At 42.1% G+C, this 21,467-nt stretch overlaps 1 protein-coding gene across 1 annotated transcript in view; it reads left to right on the plus strand.

Moving 5' to 3' along the window:
- The window catches only part of SYTL2 (synaptotagmin like 2), a 116,520-nt gene that overhangs the window by 42,009 nt on the left and 53,044 nt on the right, over nt 1-21,467 (plus strand). Inside the window, exon 2 of the mRNA XM_077778409.1 lies at nt 9,783-10,285. Within this exon, the coding sequence (XP_077634535.1) occupies nt 10,173-10,285 (113 nt within the window). The 5' untranslated portion in view covers nt 9,783-10,172. The remainder of the gene's footprint in view (nt 1-9,782; nt 10,286-21,467) is intronic.

Genomic DNA, 21,467 nt, shown 5'->3' on the forward strand with positions numbered 1-21,467 from the left:
GAGGAATGTACATGATTGTACAAAAGTGAGGCTTTATGAAATCCTTTTAAAGTCTGAGTTGGTGATTTGCTATAGTTCAGTTAACTTTATGATCCTGATTTAATTCCAGCTGGTTAATAAATCAACTGGTTGCTGCACTTCCTCTGAATTTGAAACCTAGAAAAGAATTAAATCTAGAACTCACCTGTAATGCCTACTGTTGTCAATGTGCTGGCTTCAGGGGTGCTATGAAATGCAGTTCAATCCACATAGTAGTTCATTTACAAATTCTTATTTAGGTTGAAGATGCACAAGTTCTAGAAGATAAAGAAGGCCTCCTCTGGGTGACCTAGCACTCACATTAGGTAGCTGTGTGACCTTAAGCAGTTGTTTTACCCCCTCTGCTTCTCAGCTTCCTCATCTGCACAAAAAACAAGTTATGACTATGATTCAGCTGTTACTCCCATTTTTGGGTTTGCTTTTGTTACAGCTGGAAAACAGTTGATGTACAATTGAACATGTTTAACTTTGACTAATTGCTTTGCTCTCTAACCAGTCACCATCTGTTTCTAACCCATTGGGAATCCTTCATAGCTGTTGTTCCCAGACCTGGCTAAACATCTGGCATCATGTGGAAACATTTTAGAAAATGCAGATTCCTGGGCCCCAGCCCTGAAGATTTTGATTCAGTAGGTCTTGAGCAAAGTCTGGGAACCTGCTACTCAACAGCCACATTTAGATACAAGCAATAACATATCTAAAGTGATAGAACTCCCAATTTAGTTGTGACTATAGAGCTTAAAGTTGACATGGGTTGTATTTCTTCATTAATAAGTGCCCTGGTTAAGAGTTTTAAAGCACCTGATCTTCTGTTTTGTAGGAATTCTTAGACTTGTTCAATATCTGTCCTCCTTTCTAGAATATAAACTCCCTTAAGGCAGTTAATGAGTATACTATAGAACTTTGGGAGCATATGGTTTCCTTTTCCTAAACTGGTATCTGGGCCTGTGGTGGATGCTGCCATTTCAAAGGGAAAGGAAGTTTCTCTCTGGCATTTTGAACTTAGACAAGGCTTCTGGTGCTTCCCAAACTGGATAATCAATAAAAACCCATGGTCTGTGCAATGTCAGATGAACCTTGTTCTACTATGTCTTAAAGCTCCTTGTTGATACATTGTCAATGGCAAATCATTCCTTTTGTCGATTGTCATCCTTTTTTTAAGATTTGAGATTTTGGCCCAAGTATGAAATTTAAAATGAATTTCAGCTGCCCATATCCCCAGCTCCTTTATTTCTTCACTGTTCTCATCTTTTGGAATCCTGATATAGCAAGAAAATACGATAAAAGTAAAAGAGTGGTTCTGGCACATTTATCAAGACTGGAAAATGTGAAAAATTCAGGTTCAAATTTCCCTTCTTTGGCATTTCCCTTCCCTGTGTGGTCTGACCCTGGGTACTGTTTCCCCATTCGTACCCCACTCTGGTTACTGGCCTTCTTTTTGAATCCCTTTATGGTTTCACGGCTCAGTACACCGGCCCAGAATTCCTGCTCCCAGCTCTAATTCAGCCTTCAAGGTTCACCTCATGTTATTTCCTTCCTAAATCCCTGGAGTCCCCATATTTGGTTTGTGCCTCCTTTATTAGTACTTGATATAGTACTTGCAGGACGGTTAGTTGTGTGTGATATTGCCTTCCTCACATGGCCCAGGATCTTCTCCTTGATTGAGGCTTGATGAAAATATTTTGTTCCTATGGGTACCATAAGGCCAAACTTACCTAGAAATGGCAGAGGTGAGTTTTTCAGAAACCCAGGGACATTATCATTAGGTCTGTAGTGAGATTAAAGGGTAGAGGGAATTATCACATATAAAGAGTCTTTCCTTCTATCTCCTTCGTTCTTAATTTGAGGTCATCACATTAGTCATGGGAAACATGAGTTGTCAGCCACATGAGCCTGGGGCTGGAGGAGGAGACTGGAGTAGAAAAATGGCTTCCACTTTTGGAATAATCCTCACAAAAGTGAAAGTTTTGTGTCTTGAAGGTGCTTTTCAGTTTTAATTTTTTAGTTGTTCCTCTAAGAAAAAATAAACTTATGATTGGATAGCAAACTAACATATTCTTTCCTAGTCTATCTTTATCCTTTTTTATTCACTTATTTATAGGCTCATTTCATTTATTTATTAATTCAGTTCACATTTTTTAAAAATGTGGGGGTTTTTTTAGAGAGGAAGAGAAAACTCACATATGCGTGAGTGGGGTGGGGGGTGGAGAGAGAGAGAGAGAGAGAGAATATCCCAAGCAGGCTCTATGCTCAGTATGGAAGCCCAATGTGAGTCTTGATCCCACCACTGTGAGATCGTGACCTGAGCTGAAATTAAGAGTCAGACACACCCAACTGAGCCACTCAGGCGCCCCTCAAACAGCAACTTAAAAGGAAAACAGATTTCTCTCTGAGTCTCTTTTGTTGAGGGGAAGTTGAACTTCCTTCCTTTTTGACTGTTCCTCACATGATGTTGTCTAAGCTTTTCATGATCTTGCTTTACCTACATGATCCCACTGAATCTCTCTGCCCACCAACCGAGGCAGGTTTTCACTGCATTGTGCAGATAACATAGTGCTCAAGGAGTTAAATAACTTGTCTACAGTCCCTCAACCAGAAGATGATTTGAACTCAGGCCTGAAAGATTCTAAAGCCACTGTTTTTCGTCTTTCTCTACATCACCACTCCCGTTATTCTCAGAGGTATCACACGGCTAGTCAGGGACAAGGATGAGACTACACCCTAGGTTTCCTGATTTCCAGTTTGGTTTCGTTTCATCCTGTGTTCCTCCTACTGTACATTCTACTTCCTTCTTTGTCATTTCCTGAGCAACATGCATTGGCCCTCAAAGCAGGGCATGGTCCTCTATATGCAACTCTGTTTGGATCTGTTTTATGGACAGACATGGAAAGGAGCACAAGCACAGGGTAGAGGGGAAAGGCACCTGTGTCAACATGTAGTGTTTATAACATGGCCACGGGCCTCTTAGGATGGTGGAGATCCCAGGAACCAGAAACTGTTACTAAAAGAACCTACCTTTATGTGTTTAAACTCAATCAGAATTTTTTGTTATAGTCTTACATAGAGATGTGTTTATATGAAAAGTAAATTTTGTCCACAGCACTATCCAGATACAATACTGCATGAATGTTTTCTGCATGGTCAGGGCTTTTATCACACTATTTAAATTGTTTCTGCATGGTCAGGGCTTTTATCACACTATTTAAAAAGATGCAAATTACTCAAACTAATATATTGCCTAAATTTGGCTTCTTGAGGAGAAAGCATAATTCATTGTCTTGTGACTGGTTCAAGGTGACTGCTCAAAAAATGTGAGTTGAGAGACACCTGGGTGGCTCGGTCAGTTAAACCTCCAACTTCAGCTCAGGTCATGAACTCTGGTTCGTGAGTTCGAGCCCCACATCAGGCTCTGTATGGGCAGTTTAGAGCCTGGAGCCTTGCTTCATATTCTGTGTCTCCCTCTCTCTCTGTTCCTTCCCTGCTTGCACTGTCTCTCTCTCTCAAAAATAAATAAACATTAAAAAAACTTTTTAAAAAAATTTTTTGGGGGCGCCTGGGTGGCTTAGTCAGTTGAGCGTCCAGCTTCGGCTCAGGTCATGATCTCACGGTTCATAGGTTTGAGCCCCGTGTCAGACTCTGTGCTGACAGCTCAGAGCCTGGAGCCTGTCTTTGAATTCTGTGTCTCCCTCTTTCTCTGACCCTCCCTGCTCACGCTGTCTCTCTCTCTCTTTCAAAAGTAAATAAAACATTTTAAAAAATGTTTAAAAAAATTTTTTTTAATGTGAGTTGAGGGGCGCCTGGTTGGCTCAGTAGCTTAGGTGTCCAGCTTCTGCTCAGGTGATGATCTCACAGTTCCTGAGTTCGAGCCTCATGTAGGCTCTGGACCTGCTTGGTATTCTCCCTCTCTTTCCCTCTCCCTCTGTCCCTCCCCTTCTTGCTCACTCTCTTTCTCTCTCAAAATAAGTCAATAAACTTACAAATATATAAATTCCGTGTTTTAAAGGGAGAGTGAGCTTAGGGGGCCAGGGCAAATTGGAGGCAAAGAGTAAAAACTATGGGCAAGTTCAACCATAGTACAAACTAAGCCTGAGAAGTGGAGCAACCCCACAGGGGAATTTGGGCTTTGGGCATGTGTGGTGCCCTGGTGGTGGTGGTGGTGGGGGGGTGTGGCCTGCAAGGCTGATGACACTGGTTTGGTATGCAGGAGGCAGATCTTGGTCTGGGTAGGAGGTGATCACATGTTCTCTAATTGTCCCACTCCACGTGTTCATTCCTAGGCATCCCCTGAACCATCTATGGGTTATTCCATTTATCCCTTAATGTCACTATGATATTTACAAAACATTTGTTTTCTTGTATGATGGTTGGTCACTGCATGAGGTGAGTCCCTTAATTGATTAGGGCTGTCCAGCACTATTTTCCCCAACCTCACCATATTTATTCATACTCTCATTCTCCCTCCCAGATTTTTCTTTCAAGTCTTCATTCTCGATGTCATGGGACAGTCAGAACAATTTGCTTCTTATCTGAAAACCTCATCATGTGAGAGTCACTACTTACTTGATGTTTCTTCCCTTTCCTTGGGGTCTGCGGGCTTTGATACAACAACAGTCATCTGGGGAAGGAAGAGATGGTATGTGGGTCTGTCCTTGCAGCAATGTGGTTGTGGAACAAATGCTTTATAATCAGGTTTTCACCTGGGTTTGGTCAGGCAGAGTCATTGGGATTAGGGCTATAAGTCTAGCTCTTCCTCTTGCTGTGATTATCAGCAAGCACCAACTGTTTGGGGCCTTGGTTTCTTACTCTAGCTTAACTTTGGACACTTAACAAGGAGAAGAGTATTGTAGATGTGGCATAGCAGGGCTGACACATGGAAAACTTCAATTAAGCCCAGTCTGCATTCAGAGCCTGTAAATTTTCCTTTCATGTTGCTGTTCTTTTTTTTTAATGTTTATTTTTTGCTGCTGTTCTTAGTGTTACTCACTCCTTGTTTGTTCTTGACAGAGTCCTGCATTCTCATGAGAGCTTCATAGTAATCTCCATAAGAAGCAGAAAGTAAGAGTGAACATACCTATCACTTAGATGAGAAAACGGAGACTTGGGGAAGTCATGTGATTTGTTTAAACCACATAGTCATGTGAAAGACCTAGAGCTGGAAAGCGGTGAATAATATGGTCCGACTTTTCAGTATAGCCCTAGAACCAGATTCATGTCAAGGGAGAAGGGGCAGCTCACTCCTCTTCCATCTGTACTCATATATTGAGTATGTGAATGCCTAGTGGATGCAAGGAACAGTGGCAGGCACTGGGGACGCAAAGCACTCAGATGCCCAGGCCTTGCTCATAAACTAGTGGAAGAAAAACATAACTAGACTGGGATTTGAGATGGTGTGATGGATATCCTGACTCAGGAAGTCACGTGTTATTGGAGCACACTGGAGGGATGCCTAACCTGGCCTTGAGAGGTTAGGGAAACTTCTGTGCAATAAGTGACATCTTACTTGAGATTCAAGAGGTATTAGCTCAAGAAAGGTATTCCAGGAGGAAGGAACAGCATATACAAAGGGGACAAAAGTTGTGTTCTTTCTTAAAGAAGAAAGCTGGAGCTAGTTCATGTAAGGCCTGCAGCCCATGGTAGTGAGTCTGAGCATTAGGCAAGGAAGCAATGGGAAGTTGTAAAGGTTTTTAACTTGGCAATATGGCTTAGGCAGATGTGACTTAGAAAAGCCACTCAGCGGGGCACCTGGGTGGCTCAGTTGGTTAAGCTTCCGGCTTCAGCTCAGGTCATGATCTTGCGGTTCGTGGGTTTGAGCCCCACCTCGGGCTCTGTGCTCACAGCTAGTTCAGATCATAGAGCCTGCTTCAGACTCTGTGTCTCCCTCTCTCTCTGACCCTCCCCTTCTCACGCTGTCTCTCTCTCAAAGATAAATAAAACATAAAAAATAAAAAAGCCACTCAGCAGCATGACAAGGATGGGTGGGAGGGAGGCCGAAGCTAAGGGGAACTATGCCCCATTCTGGGAGCTACTCCTGCAAATACATCAGGAATCCCTGTTGTCAGATATCATCCCTCCCAAGTTTTGCACTGAAGTTGCCCCCATTGCTGACTGGCAGCTGTGGGCCAGTGATTTTTTTATGCTTAAGCAGAGAATGAGAATCCACAGTCAGAAGAGTTTTGTTCTGCTTCCTAGTTTGAAAAACCCATGGCGGGGAGAATTAAGGGAGAGGTCAGTATTGGGGTGGCTTAATCTGACAAAGCTGCTGGCAGATAGCAGCCCCGCCACACACAAGCTTGGTGGCAAACACCTCTCTAAGCCTTGCTCTCCTCATCTGAAAAACACAGCTCCCAAACTACCATCAGCAAATCTTTGTGGGGATCCGTCAGATGATAGGTGTCAAGTGCCAGGTGTGTAGGGATACCCCGTAAATATTTACTTCTCTTTCTTTCTGCCTTTCCTCAATGCTGCTCCATCTCAGAGTAGGAGCCAGAAACCGTACAGTGCTAATGCAAAGCCTACGACAGTACGATGTGCTTCCTTTCTGACCTCGTCCATCCTGTCCTCTTGGCACACGCTGGTGTCCTGCCACCCACTTCCTTGATGTTCCTGAACACGCCAGACACACTCCACCTCAGGAGCCTCTGCCACCAGCATGGCTTGTTTCTGTTAAGTTTTTGTTCAGATGTCATCTTCTCAGGAAGACCAACCGTAACCACTCTCTTTAAAACCAACACCCTCCTTCCCTTCTCTGCTATCACCTTGTTACATAATTCAATTATTTAGACCTTTTTCATTTGATTGCTGTCTCCTCTAAATGCCGTGTAAGTTCCACAGGATAGGAAGTTTTTGTCTGTCTTATTTATTGCTCTATCTCCAGTGCTTAGAACAGTGCCAGACACATAATAGGCTCTCAATAAGTGTTTGTTGAATGAATGAATGAAATGCTCGATTAGCTCCCATGATAGATACCATCCAGAATATTGGGAATTGGGAAAGCACCTGGTATTGAAGAGTCCTGATTGCCATCAGAGAGCTTTGCTGCCTTCTGACCCAATTAGGAGTCAAAGGTTCCAACCCTTCACTCCTTGGTCTATAAAATGAAGACTTTGTTCTTTGTCTTACTAATAGCCCATTCTTAGGAAAAAAACCTTTAACCCTTAGAAGCTCTTACACAGAAGCACTGGTTAGCTTGTACCTGAAGGTATGGAAACCAGAATTTCCTTCTTTAGCAATGCTGCCAATTATCACTGCTGGACACTTGAGTTGTTTTTCCTCTTTGTCCTCTTCCCGTCCCCCACTTACTGAATTTAAAAGCGGCCTCTCATCGAACCATATGGCAGTGTTCATGGTTCTCAGAATGTGGCCTAAATTCATTTCCTTGCCAGCCTTTGAGATCTAAGGAAGTTACTATGCATGAAAGAAGCTATTCTGCATGAAAGAATAGATAGCCGTCCCCTGGCAAACTTGTATTTTTGGATTAGGTTCATTCATTTACTTATTCGCATTCATAGACTCACAGTCAAATGGGAATGGCTCAAGGAAGGCAAATAATTAGAGCAGTGAAAGTGTATATGTGGAGAAGAAAGCTTTTGTAGTAGTCAGGTTCCTGCTGCAGAAATGTTCTAGAACAACACCACACTTGAGCGACTTCCAACAAAAAATATTTATTTCTTCCTATATTGCCAGGTCAGCTGGAGTGGCCTTAACTTCAGGTGGGTCAGGTTCTAGTCTGTCCTAATATCTCCTTTTCTGAGACCCAGACTGAAAAGACAGTAGCTTACCTGGGACAGGCTCTTCTTCTTCTTCTGTTTTTTTTTTATTTTTTATTTTTTATTTTTATTTCTAGGAGAGAGAGAGAGACAGTGTGAGCAGGGGAGGGTCAGAGAGAGAGGGAGACACAGAGTCTGAAACAGGCTCCAGGCTCTGAGCTGGCAGTCAGCACAGAGCCCGACGCGGGGCTCGAACCCACGAACCACGAGATCATGACCTAAGCGAAAGTCGGACGCTTAACTGACTAAGCCACCCAGGCGCCCCTGGGACAGGCTCTTCTTGTAGCCCATGGCAGGACTATAAGAAGCCAAGCCAAACCACAGAAGCACATCTACAGCCATGCGTGTATGGCATTTGTAACATTCCATGGACCAAAGTCACAGGTCAAGCCCAACAGTAGGAAGTGGGATGAATACTCTGCTTACTCTGACAGCAACATGTCTGCATCGCTGTTTCAGGGAGAGAGTGAAGAGTTAGGAGCAATAAGTGAATCTACTAGCTGTGGAAATTAGGGAAGGCTTCCTAAAGCTGGTAACTTTTACCTTGAAGGATGAGTTTTCAAGATGAAGGAATAAGGCACTAACCTATACAAATGAGTGCAAATTTTAAAAAGAAGAAAGTAATATCTTAATGTTTATTTTGAATAGTCACTGTGGGCAGTAGTCAGAGAGCTACAGAAATATAAAACAAAGATCATCAAAATATCTGTCCATGAAGTCCATACCCCATGGGGGAAGCTCGAAAGGAAACATAATACAAAAGAGGAAAGGAAACTATATAACCAAGGACACTCTTATTCAGAGGGATAGAACAAAAGTGTGAACTCACAAAAGAAGCTAGAATATATTTTCAGTAGCTATTTTTGGTAGAGGTTGCAAAGTATGTGCTGTTTTCTATTCATGTTTCACTTAGTCTTTACAACCTACGAGGGACGTCCACTGGCAAGTCAGCGCAGATGAGAAGAAATCTGAGTCTCAGAGTGAGAGCTCGCTTGCTGAAGAGGCAGAAAAGGGGTGCTTCTCGCCGGTTTTTTGTCAAAGCAAAGAACTTATTCATAAACAGTACTCAATAGTGTACACACTCTATTTTATTCTTAAGTGAGACTGCTTTAAAACTTACCGAACACCTGTTTTTTAGTGTCAACTGTATGTATAGGATGGTATTTGTTAAAGGGCCCCAATCCTGGAGTAGGTGGCCTCTGAAGTCCCAGATGGCTGTGGAATTCTTCGTGTCACCTTCCCGTTGCATGTGGGTTTGAGTTGCCTCAAAGAAAATACGATTCTTACCCAAAGTCTTACTTAAAATTCTCACTTTGGATGGCGGGGGGTGGGGGGATCTTGAAATTCTGCAATTTATGTACACACACGTCACATGTCAGTAAGTGTACTTTCTCCTCAGAAATGAAGACAGAAGCTTGGTGAGTTACTCTAGACTCAGCAAAGTTTAGAGGTGAGACTGGGTGAAGAATAACAATTTCCACTCGTGCGAACTATCTTTACCTGATACCAGCTCAGTACCTGACATTATAGAACACAGGTATATTCTGGTGCAACATTCCTACTCATGAAGTGTGAGCATTCATGAATTTTTACTTCTAGTTTCTTACCCAGAATCACTTGACAGCTGATCACATCTTCCTGGTCTTATTGACCTTGAGCGTGACTTTTTAGCCTAACATCCCGTGAGTTTGTAGAGAGAGAACCAGCTCCTTTTGGCCACCATTCCTTTGCTTAGTCAATTGTCAAATGTCGATTGGCATTTTGTGTGCTCTCCATCTTGGCAGTCTGGAATTCAGTCGAAGCATGTTTCATGACCCATTTGCTCAGGAAGCTGGCAGAACTGGTTTCCCTGATCTCAGGGACCATCTCACATGGTCATTTTCTTTCCCCAGGCATGTTTTAAATCTTGTAAGAATGAGCAATGCTTGTAGGAACTGCCTCTCAATGTCTGGTGTTTACTGTCTCATGATTCCCCAGGTGGGTGATGCTCCGATGTTGCTGCCTGTCCTCAAGCCGACGATCTGGATGGAAGGAGAATAAATTGTGTCTAAGACTGGTTTAGAGTGGGAGTGTGAGTAGGAATGCCACTGTTGGAACAAGTGACCTGTCTGGCAAGGAATGCAGTGGCCTTCTGAGAGCCTCATCTCCACGTTGTCCCACAGGCCACCACTTCCTCACTGGAAAGTGCATGGAGGATTTTGCAATCAGCCACCTAACACTTGAGCTGAGCCAACACAAGACTTTTGCTGCAGAACTGGACAAGATATTATTTCATTTAATTTTTGCATCTTTTAATCATTTGAACTACAGTCATAGTTGTTTTGCTTTGAGAATTGTAAGCCGGATCTGTTGGTATTATTTCTGTGTATGCTTTTCAAAATGATTGACTTGAGCTTCCTGACGGAGGAGGAGCAAGAAGCCATCATGAAGGTTCTGCAGCGGGATGCTGCCCTGAAGAGAGTTGAAGAGGAGAGAGTCAGGTAAGGGTCCAGGAGATCCTCGGGCATGGGGGAATGAGGGACAGTCTGTAAGAAGATGGGACACCTTTTTTTCCTCAGGCATAAGTGGTAGTTCTGAGTTGGAGCCTGAACTTACAGGTTCCAATTTTAGGTTTACTTCCTGGATGGGATTTTTTTCCTTCTTAGTGTCTCTTAATTCCTAATTCCTTAGGACTTTTGCCAGAAATAGTCTTAATAAACTAAACCCCTTTAATCTATTAAATACTGAGTTAAAAATGAAGTATATACAAATGCACAAATACATCCATGTCTATATATTTGAATGTGTACATATTTATATCCACTTTTAAAAAAACTGAATCATGAACTAAATTAGAATTTTTTAATTTCTAAAATTTTTAAAAGAAAATAAATTGAGAAGTAGCTCACATTTCTGCATACTTTCAGCAATGTTTGAATTGGTTTCAACAGCAGTTGAAATTGGCTCTGACTGAAGCCAGTGTTTTGTATGTGTCTCACAAGAAGGAATGGCAACTTTGACATACTATCCTTGCTGAAAGAAACCCAAATGTTCCATGTCACCATTCCTACTAAGTTCCACTCACCTGTGGGGTAGACGGAGCATGAGACCAGGATGTCAAAGACGTGGGCTTGAGTCCAGGCCCTGTCATCTGTCACCTGTGTGTCACCTTGGGATTTGAAGATAGTGAAAGGGTTCCTGAATGTAAGTTAGTAGTATTAACTGCACCATCCCAGGAGTTATTCAAAAGGAGCATAAGCCATGTTCTTATTTCCTGGGACACAGGATCATGAATAATGGGTTTATTTGCACGAGTTCCTATATTTTGACCCTAAGTGAATGTGTATGCTTTGTGAACACGCTGAAATTCACTCCAAGCACTCTGGAGTATCTGATTATGGCTACTAGTAATATCTCACAGACAGACAGTGCTTCACAAATTAACAAATGATTCACAAATGACAGTGTTGAACAGATTGCAAAGGTTATTTTTCTGAGCCCAAACATTATTTTGCAGTTGGTAGTGGGTCACGGTGGGATACAACTATGCCTACTTGACGTGTGAGGAAACTGGCTTTGAGACAGGACAAGTGACTTGCTCAAGCTCATACAACCAATAGGTGCGAGGATTGAGAGTCACATTCTTGTTTTCTGATAGTCATGCACTAACTCCACCTCCTCTCCCTGACAAGACAATTGTAGACAAGCCATCCTGGCACCTGGCCTTGGAGAAGGGAGTGGCTATTTTGACATGAGATAGGAAGGACACTGAACTGTGATGGTGACACATACTGGAGTGTGAGAATGGGGTTCTTTACCTGGCATGCGCCACAAGTCACCTGTAGTGCTCAGTGTGCCTGGAAGGGGTGCTGTTCTCTATTCTCAGCACATGGGGTGCCGTGAGCATTTGATCAGGAGTGGCAGGGGATTTACACCAATCTACCCCCAGAGCCTTTTAGTAGCACTGATCCTTTACCCATTTATAGTTTATAAAGCCCCCTCATGAATGGTATCCTATGTTTCCTCACAACAACCCTGAGATTTGCCAAGGTAGGATTGTTACAGCCACTTTGAAAGAAAGGAGTGAGGGCAACACAGAGAAAATATTAGCTGATTCTTAAAGCGTAGTGTGAAGTCCTTTATTCCTTTATCCTGGGAAGACAAGACAGAGAATCTTGGAAAGAAAGCAATGGAGCAAAGACTGCCCTGGGCCCATCTTCCTATGTCAGGATGTGGGGACTGTGAAAACCACATCACTGAACACTTCTTGATTCCTCCCCTTAACAGGTGTTACGTGTGGTCTGCAGTTCTGCCTCCTCCATCTAGCCAGGTTAGGAAGAGAGATCTGTCCTCCCTCCCTTCTAAATGTTCTTGGCCCCTGAGATTGCAGGCTGCTGAGTCTTTCGCGTAATTGTGTGTTTCTGTGAGAGTTGAGTGGAGGTGTTTCACAGACATCTGCAGTGGCTGATGGAAAAATCCTCAAAAAAACCCAAAGTTCTGTCTGGAGCTGGGCTTGGTAAAGGGTGTGGGCATATAGCCTCTGGTACCGGCCAGTCTACAGCCACAGCAAACATGCAGTGAGTCCCTGGGTCGTGGGGGGTCTGCAGACTCCCCTTCCATTCGCCATTTCTGAGGGTGCCCCAGCAGCTGCTGCTTTTGTAAACTGATAGGAAGAAGTCTTGGGGTGGCGAAAAATCAAGAGTGAGTCAGGCCTTGTGTACCACAACCATTCTGGGGGAGTTTTGAGTTAGGCATCAAGCGCCGGATGGTGATTTGGCCACGGATAGGTCTAAGGACTCTGCTCCTGGAAAGGAGTGATGGTTTATGGGGGTGGGGTAGGTGAGCATGGGCCTCATAGTCTGAAGACACTGAAAGAAGCCCAGCCCATGGCTTCACCTGCTTCATGTAAAGAGAATTGTACTGTGACCCCCTTCTTTAATTTGAAGCTGAAGGACCTGTGGGTATCAATCTGAGGCTGTTCTGCTTCTGTGCTGGTGGAACTAGATTTCTGGTCTCTGAAAATGCTATTCCATGGGCTTTTGCTTTTCAGCCCTTTGCCTTCCTCCAGCTGTTTGTTTTTTACTCTTCCATCAGCCTTCCATATAGCCTGACAACTCTAGAAAGGAGCCTTTTTGGCCCATATTGGTCACTTTACAGACAAAAAAGGTAAAGCTCAGAGAGGGGAAGTGACTTGCCCAGGGTCACACAGCTAGTCATTGCCAAAGCCATGGTAAGAAAAGCTCTTGGTCCAGTGCTATCCCCTCTATCCCATGCTGGTATTTTTGCCCTTTGCAATTTGTTAAGCACTGTCATTTGTTAATCATTTGTTAATTTGTGAAGCACTGTCTATCTATGAGTTATTATAAGTAGTCATAATCAGATACTCTGGAGTGCTTCAAGTGAATTTCAGTATGTTTATAAAGCATCTATATTCAATTAGGGTCAAAATTGTTGGTATTATTCTTTCATAAGAATAAGGAAGAATTCCCCTGTTTAACCTTAGAGTCAAAACTCACATGAGTTTCAATCCTCTCCTTACCACTAATCAAGCACAGTTCATTGGACAAGTTACTTAACCTTTCTGAGCCTTAACCCAGAGACTGGGAATGACCATAATACCAAACTCAAGGGATTAGAATCAGGATTAAGTAAAATAATTCTTAATCTTAGCTCACGAGAAGTGATGGATACATTTCAATTCCTTTATTCCCAGTCCACCTTTACCTCTAAAAAAGGGCAAAATTCTTTGTTTGGTAGTCTGACTCCTTAGGAGGAAATTACTCCTAAAACTCACAATCATTTAATGCAGTGAAATTTAATTGAGCATCTATTAAGTATAAGGAACTTCCCTGGACAATGGTATGAAGAGAATTCTAGGGTCAGGAAGACATGGTCCTGGCCTTCAAGGAATTGACCTTGGTCCATTTAATGGATTATCAGCTGCAAATTTAAAGGCTCAGCTTTGTTTCCCTAACATGATTTTGCAGTTTCCCTCCTTCTCCTAGTTGGTATATGGCTTTAGAAACATAAATTACATAATTCTAATAATAACTTTGGCAAGACATTGTTAGAAAGGCAATGGACTGGAGCTTTGTTACTCACTTAGACCAGATACTGCCTCAGAATCCTTTTCAGCATGGCTGTAGGTGAGATTTTGCATTCAAATTGAAATCTGTTTGCCTCTCCTGATATATCCAGGGGTTCAAATTGTTCACATCCAAGCTCATTCAAGACATTGTGGATGATTTCATGGATGAGAAAGATCAGTGTCACACAGGGGAAGTGTTCAGTTCCCAGATCACTCTCTTGTACCTGGTAGAGCAGGGACTTGTACCCAAGGGAATATCCAGTGTGGTATCTCAGGGTGCAGCTACAAGATAACAGTTCCAGGTCACTGTCGCCCCCACAACTGCTTTTTGTGCTGCCTCTCCACCTACAACCACAAGTGCTGGCCTCAGTCATTACCATGGATATATACTCAGCTTGCTTCCCTAACTACTAGATAGAGGCATTTCACAGCAGTGGAGCAGACATCAGGACAGATTCTTTTTCTCTCCCTACTCCCTTTTCATTTTAAGAAACACCATCACGCATACACATGTGTAATTTTAGTCTTTTATGGTTTGGAAATGAGACACTCTAAAGGTGGTGTTTCCTGTGCTTTGTGTCATACTGTCAGCAGGAAATCATTGTACACCACCAGCTCCACGCCCCCACCCCTGTGCACACGTAACCACATCTACGGTGATGGGCGTTCTTGCCATAGATACCATCTCAACCGCGACCACATTTTATGATTCTTAGCTGCTCCCCTAAGACCTAGTTTTTTTTAAGTGAAGGCAGTTGGCCTTGAAGAACTGCTTTTCAGGACTTCTGGGGTATTTTCTGTCAGTGCAAAGGGGAAAGGAACCAATATTTGTTAAGGAACTATATTGTACCCAGAGCTTCACTTAAATTTTACCCTTTCATCTACACAGCAGGATAGCTAAACCTGCTTTACAATGAGGAAAGGAGGTAGAAGAGGTTAAGCTCCTGCAAGATTGAAGCCTTGCTCATCAAACTGCAAAGCCTCTGCTTCTTGCATGCTGTCCTGCCTCAGCAGATTGTGGGGATTTACGATGTGTCCATGACACAAGGGACACACGTTTCCTCTCCTTTTCCACTGTAAGGAACATTTGCAATTTCATTTTTGCATGTGTTAGTTTTCAGATTCTCTATCAAAGGTTGAATTCCTTTGTAGAAACAGTGAAGTGTGATGACCATCTTAGACAGCAAAATCATGTTTGTCTCTCTCAGGTGGGATGGAGTGGCAGAAACAGTGTTGGCCAGGAGTCAGGATGGCTTCTGGTCCTGGCTCTGTGTGACCTTGGGCAAACCTTGTAACCTCTCTGGCCCCAGACTATGTTCAAATCACATAGTCTAATTGCCTTGTCCAGAATATACTGAGGGGTTAANGGGGAGTGGGCCAGTGAGCCTCCTCTGGACAGCCTGTTGTTTCTTATTCAGTTGACTAAGTAACATCATGAAGGTCCCATCTATGAAGGTAAGCATTTGCCTAATCGTGATGAATTACTGGAAGCTGGGGGTGTGTTGTGTGAATACAAAGGGGAGCTAGAGAATGGCTGAAGGAAATATTGAGGCCAAACTAGAGGGTGTCACTGCTCTTCCATTTTCCTCTGAAAGTGCTCACACTCTCTCTGCAACACAGGAGTTGAGACTGGCACTTAGAGCTGTAGATTGAACTTCTTATGCACAATTCCAAGCATATGGCTAATACATGATAGGAGATTAATGAATTAACAAATGAACAAATGAATAGATATATGGCCTTTAGCATGCAGAGAAGGTAAGATGGCTGTCCTTCATAATTCACTAAATTCTTTGTCCATCATGGTGAAATGTTAAGTATTAAATGAGATGATAGATGATGCATGTTAAGTGCCAAGCATGGGGCCCAGTACAAAACACATGCTTTGTCTGTATTAACCAGAGGAGGGGGGCAGGAGGGGCATGTTCTGCCTGGAGGGCCAGCAGGACAGTGTGCTCCATGGCCTGAGTGGCTTTCTTCTACATTCATCTCTGCCCACCAGCCCAGGGGTGTTTATTGGGCATCTTCTCTATCCTCTGCTCTCTTCTAAGCACACTGTGCATGTGTGGAAAGGATGGTAAGGGATGAAAACTGTGATCTAAAAAAGTTATTTTTTTCCTCAATTCAGCTCAATGGTATAAGAATTAGAGAGTCAAATGCCATTTTTGTTGGTACAATTAGAGTTGTTGAAAAATGAGACATCAACCTGGCTGGTAGAGAAGATTTTAATAGCATCATCTGGATGGTGGGATTTTTTTCTTCAGTGATCCTACATCTTCATAAAACTTGGGCTTTAATGTCACACATATGTATTCATCTGTAAGATATTGCAAATGACTAAGATAGAAAAGGAAACTGATTAAACCTAGTAGTGATTATCATGTTAGGAAAGACATAATTGGCACTTAATGAATTTGAAAAAAATTCTTGCTCTTTTGCCACTTAAGCCAGGAACTCAACCCTCATTCTGTACTGTAATGGCTATCAGCCTTTCCAGGGGCCATGTGTTTGAGTGAGCCTGACTCACCCAGTGTGTGCTCATTGCACACTGAAAGCTTAGCATGATCAGGGCTTACAGACCGTCATTTAGGCAAGAACAGAATAAGAGTTGCACAAGGTGACTACAAAGTATGTTTCCACTGAACAACAAAAATTAGTAAATAAATAACCTCCTGAAGAGGAGTTGAGAGTTTTTATGCTATGAGGTTCTGTGGTCTCTTTCAACAAGATGACGGCTGATGCCGTATTTCATCATGCTTTTTCCCATTCTGCCAGGACTGAGATGTCCTGCCTCATCAGGAGAAGTGAACCATACTGGTCACTGGATATGGTTCGCTTAAGTCCAGCAGTGACAGGATCTCTCTTATATCTTGTCTGACTCAGACTGGGGTGGCCGCTGAGCACTTATTTGTTCTTTATTCACTCAACTAACTGTTCTTGGGTGTCAGCTCTGTGCCAGGCTTGGTTTGAGGTGCTGGCATTACAAAGGTGATTAAGATGTAGTCCTCACCTTCAAGGTGTTTGTGGAGTTCACAGATTAGTGGCTGAGACAGATGCGCAAATAGATCATTGGAATATGGTGTGGTTAGTGCTATGAGAGCTAGGAGAGGGGCAAGCTGCTGACCTGTGCCTCGGCAATCAAGGAAGGCTTCCCCTGTGAAGTGGTGCATGAGGTGGATCTGGATAAGGACCAACGTGCTGCAAAGAGAAGTGAGAAAATATATGCTGAGAGACTTCACATTTATTGGCCTCTTACTCAAGATTCAGGCACTCTTGGTGCTTTCAGGTAAAGCATCTTAGAAGTCCTACAGAGTAGATCTTATTATCCCCACTCTTTATAAAGAGACTGAAGTGTTAAGGGGTTCAGTAACCTATATGCCCAGGTAGCATATAGGAAGGGTCAGAACCAGGATTTGGACCTGTTTGGGAGACTCTAAACCTTGTAATCTTCCTGCCAGGCCTTCCTGCTTGTAATGTTTATGGAGGTCAGAAAGAGCAGTTTGGGGAATAGTAACAGTCTAGTGGCAAGTAGAGTCTGGAGGTAAAGGCTGGAAAATGAATCTAAAAATGTAGTCTGAAGCCAGGTGGTCAGGGGCCTCATATGATACTCCTTCACTCCACAAGCACTGAATAAATACCCACTGTTTTCTAGAGACACCAAGCAAGGATATATGGAGTACAGGCCCTGCTCCTAGGGGCTCACTTTGTAATCAGGAAATGCTGGAAGAACTTCTTTCTTCTGGAACTGAACTCAAACTTGGTCCTTTGGAAGAAGAAGGAAAAAAAGCTCTATCAGTAGCCCATGGAGGAGAGAAATTTCCAGCAGAGAGTTGAACTCTTGGGAGAAAGACACTCCAGGCACCCTTGGAGAGAGGACATGCACTTGCTAGCATCTCTCCTGTTTTCCCCACTCCTGAGTATGCCAGTGTGCAACCCTCACACACAGCCCTGTGTGGCCATCATGCAGTATTCTCTGGCTAAGACATTTTGATTTGCTACTTTAGGAAGGGTGCATATTAGCTTGAATGACACTCATAAAACCTTCTTGGACTTATGTAGCACATTACCTTCCAAAAGCTCAAAATCTGCTTAAGACTTTAATACTTCTTTTTTTTTTTTTTTTTAAAGATTTTTTTCTAAATTTATTTCTAGGGGAGAGAGAGAAAGACAGCATGAGCAGGGGAGGGTCAGAGAGAGAGGGAGTCACAGACTGAAACAGGCTCCAGGCTCTGAGCTGGCAGTCAGCACAGAGCCCGACGCGGGGCTCGAACCCACGAACCGGGAGATCATGACCTAAGCGAAAGTCGGACGCTTAACCGACTAAGCCACCCAGGCGCCCCAAGACTTTAATACTTCTTTATTCTATTGCTCTACTCTAGAGTTTGTGATTCTCAATTTGCTGAGATGGATGGAGAGATGTAGACATTAAAAGACTTGTCAGGTAGAGAGTCAGCTGGAAAGATGGCAGAGTAGGAGGACCCTAATCCCATCTCATCTCACAGATACAACCATAGTACACACACATCAGTGTAAATAACCCAGAAAACAACCCGAAGATTGGCAGAACAAACTCCACAATTAAATGGTGGGGAAGAGGCCACATTGAAGAAGGCAGAAAGAGTGAAGGCCCAGTCTGGGAGTGAAGTGGATTGGGGCTGTCCGTGGTGCAGAGGGAGCTGGTGGCATGGTGAAGGGCAGAAAACAGACTTTCACACAAGGGAACCCATGAGCTAGAAGATGAATCCCCATAATATTTGCCTTTGAAAGTGAGAGGATCTGAATATGTGATTTCTTACAACCAGTGGGACTTAAGGCTTAGAGCTTTAAAAATAGGAGGCATGGCTCTGGGATCTTTTCTGATCCCAACACTATGAAACTAGAAATCAACCACAAGAAAAATCTGGAAAGAGCACAAATACATGGAGGTTAAATAACATGCTACTAAACAATAAATGAGTCAACCAAGAAATCAAAGAAGAAATAAAAAATTATATAGAAACAAGTGAAAATGAGAATATAATGGTCCAAAATGTTTATTTTATTTCTGAGAGAGAGAGATACAGAATTAGAAGCAGGCTCCAGGCTCCATGCTGATGGCAGAGAGCCCGATATGGGGCTCTAACTCACAAACCATGGGATCATGCCTGTAGTTGAAGTTGGACGCTCAACTGACTGAGACACCAGGTGCCCCACAAAATTTTTGAGATGCAGAATAAGTGGTTCTAGGAGGGAAGTTTATAGCAATATAGGACTACATCAAGAAACAAGAAAAATCTCAAAGAACCTAACCTTACACCTAAAGGGACTAGAAAAAGAAGAACAAATAAAACCCAAACCCAACAAAAGGAAGGGAATAATAAAGATTAGAGCAGAAATAAATGGCATAGAAATTCAAAAAACCAATAGAATAGATCAGTGAAACTATGAGCTAGTTCTTTGAAAAGTTCAACAAAATGGATAAACCTCTAGCCAGACTCATGAAAACAAAGAGGACTCAAAGAAACAAAATCAACACCATAGAAATATAAACAATTGTAACAGAATATTATGAAATGTGCGAACAAATTGGACAACTTAGAAGATACAGGTAAATTCCTAGAAACATATAACCTACCAAAACTAAACTAGGAAGAAATAGAACATTTGAACAGACCAATTACTAGCAATGAAATTGAATCCATAATCAAAAAGTCCCCCAAAACAAAAGTCCAGGACCAGATGGCTTCACAGGCAGATTCTTCCAAACACTTAAAGAAGAGTTAATAGCTATTTGTCTCAAACAATTCCAAAAACTAGAAGAGGAAGGGAAACTTCCAAATTCATTCTGTGAACCCAGTATCACCCTGACACCAAAACCAGATAAGAACACCACAAAAAAAGAGAACTAAAGGCCAATATCTCTCATGAATATTCATGTGAAAACCCTCAACAAAATATTAGCAAACTGAATCCAACAATACAAAAATTAAAAGTAGAACTACCCTATGACCCAGCAGTAGCACTGCTAGGAATTTATCCAAAGGATACAGGAGTGCTGATGCATAGGGGCACATGTACCCCAATGTTTATAGCAGAGCTTTCAACAATAGCCAAATCATGGAAAGAGCCTAAATGTCCATCAACTGATGAATGAATAAAGAAAATGTGGTTTATATATACAATGGAATTCTACCTGGCAATGAAAAAGTACGAAATCCTTCCAGCTGCAACAATGTGGATGAAACTAGAGGGTATTATGCTAAGTGAAATAAGGCAGTCAGAAAAAGACAGATATTGTATGTTTCCACTCATATGTGGAACTTGAGAAGCTTAACAAAAGACCATGAGGGAAGGGAAGGGCAAAAAATTAGTTACAAACAGAAAGGGAGAGAGGTGAATACAGAGAATACAAAGGATAAACCGAGGGTTGGTGGAGGTGGTGAAAGAGAGGGGAAAATGGGCATTGAGGAGGGCACTTGTTGGGATGAGCACTGGGTGTTGTATGTAAGCGATGAATCATGGGAATCTACCTCCAAAACCAAAAGCACACTATATACACTGTATATTAGCCACTTTGACAATAAATTATATATTAAAGAAAAACCCTACACCACAATCAAGTGGGATTTATTCATGGGATGCAAGCATGGTTCAATATTCATAAAACAATCAACATGATACATTACATCAGAGAAAGGATGAAAACCATATAATGATTTCAATAGATGCAGAAAAAGCATTTGACAAAGTACAACACCCTTTCAAGATAAAAACTTTCTGTAATGTAGGTTTAGAGGGACTATACCATGACATAATAAAGGCCATATATGAAAAACCCACAGCCAGTATCATACTCAATGTTGAAAAACTGAGAACTTTTGCTTTAAGGTCAGGAACAAGACAAGCCTGTCCACTCTCAACATTGTTATTTAACATATTACTGGAAGTCCTAACCACAACAATTAGACATCAAAAAAAAAAAAAAAAAGGCATCCAAATTGCCAAGGAAGAAGTAAAACTCTCAAAATTTACAAACGTTACTGTATATAGAAAACCCTAAATACTCCACCAAAGACCTGCTAGAACTGATTAATAAATTCAGTAAAGTTGCAGGATACAAAATCAATGCACAGAAATCCGTTGAATTCCTATACACTAATAACGAAGCAGCAGAAAGTAAAATTAAGAAAAGAGTCCCATTTACAATCACAACAAAAACAATAAAATATCTAGGAATAAACGTAACCAAATAGGTGAAAGATCTGTACTCTGAAAACTGTAAAACACTGATGAAAGAAATTCAAGAAGATGCAAAGAAATGGAAAGATGTTCCATGCTTATTGGTTGGAAGAATAAAAATTTGTTAAAATGCCTGTTCTACCCAAAGCGATCTATGTATTTAATGCAATCCCTATCAAAATACCAACAGCATTTTTTCAAGAACTAGAACAAACAGTCCTAAAGTTTGTATGGAACCACAAAAGACCTCAAATAGCCAAAGCAATCTTGAAAAAGAAAAACAAAACGGGAAGTATCACAATTCCAGATTTCAAGTTAGATTACAAAGCAGGAGTCCTTAAAACAGTATAATACTGGCATAAAAATAGACACATAGA

Source organism: Crocuta crocuta, unplaced genomic scaffold, assembly GCF_008692635.1.
Source record: "Crocuta crocuta isolate KB4526 unplaced genomic scaffold, BGI_CrCroc_1.0 scaffold1247, whole genome shotgun sequence".
Taxonomy (NCBI): Eukaryota; Metazoa; Chordata; class Mammalia; order Carnivora; family Hyaenidae; genus Crocuta; species Crocuta crocuta.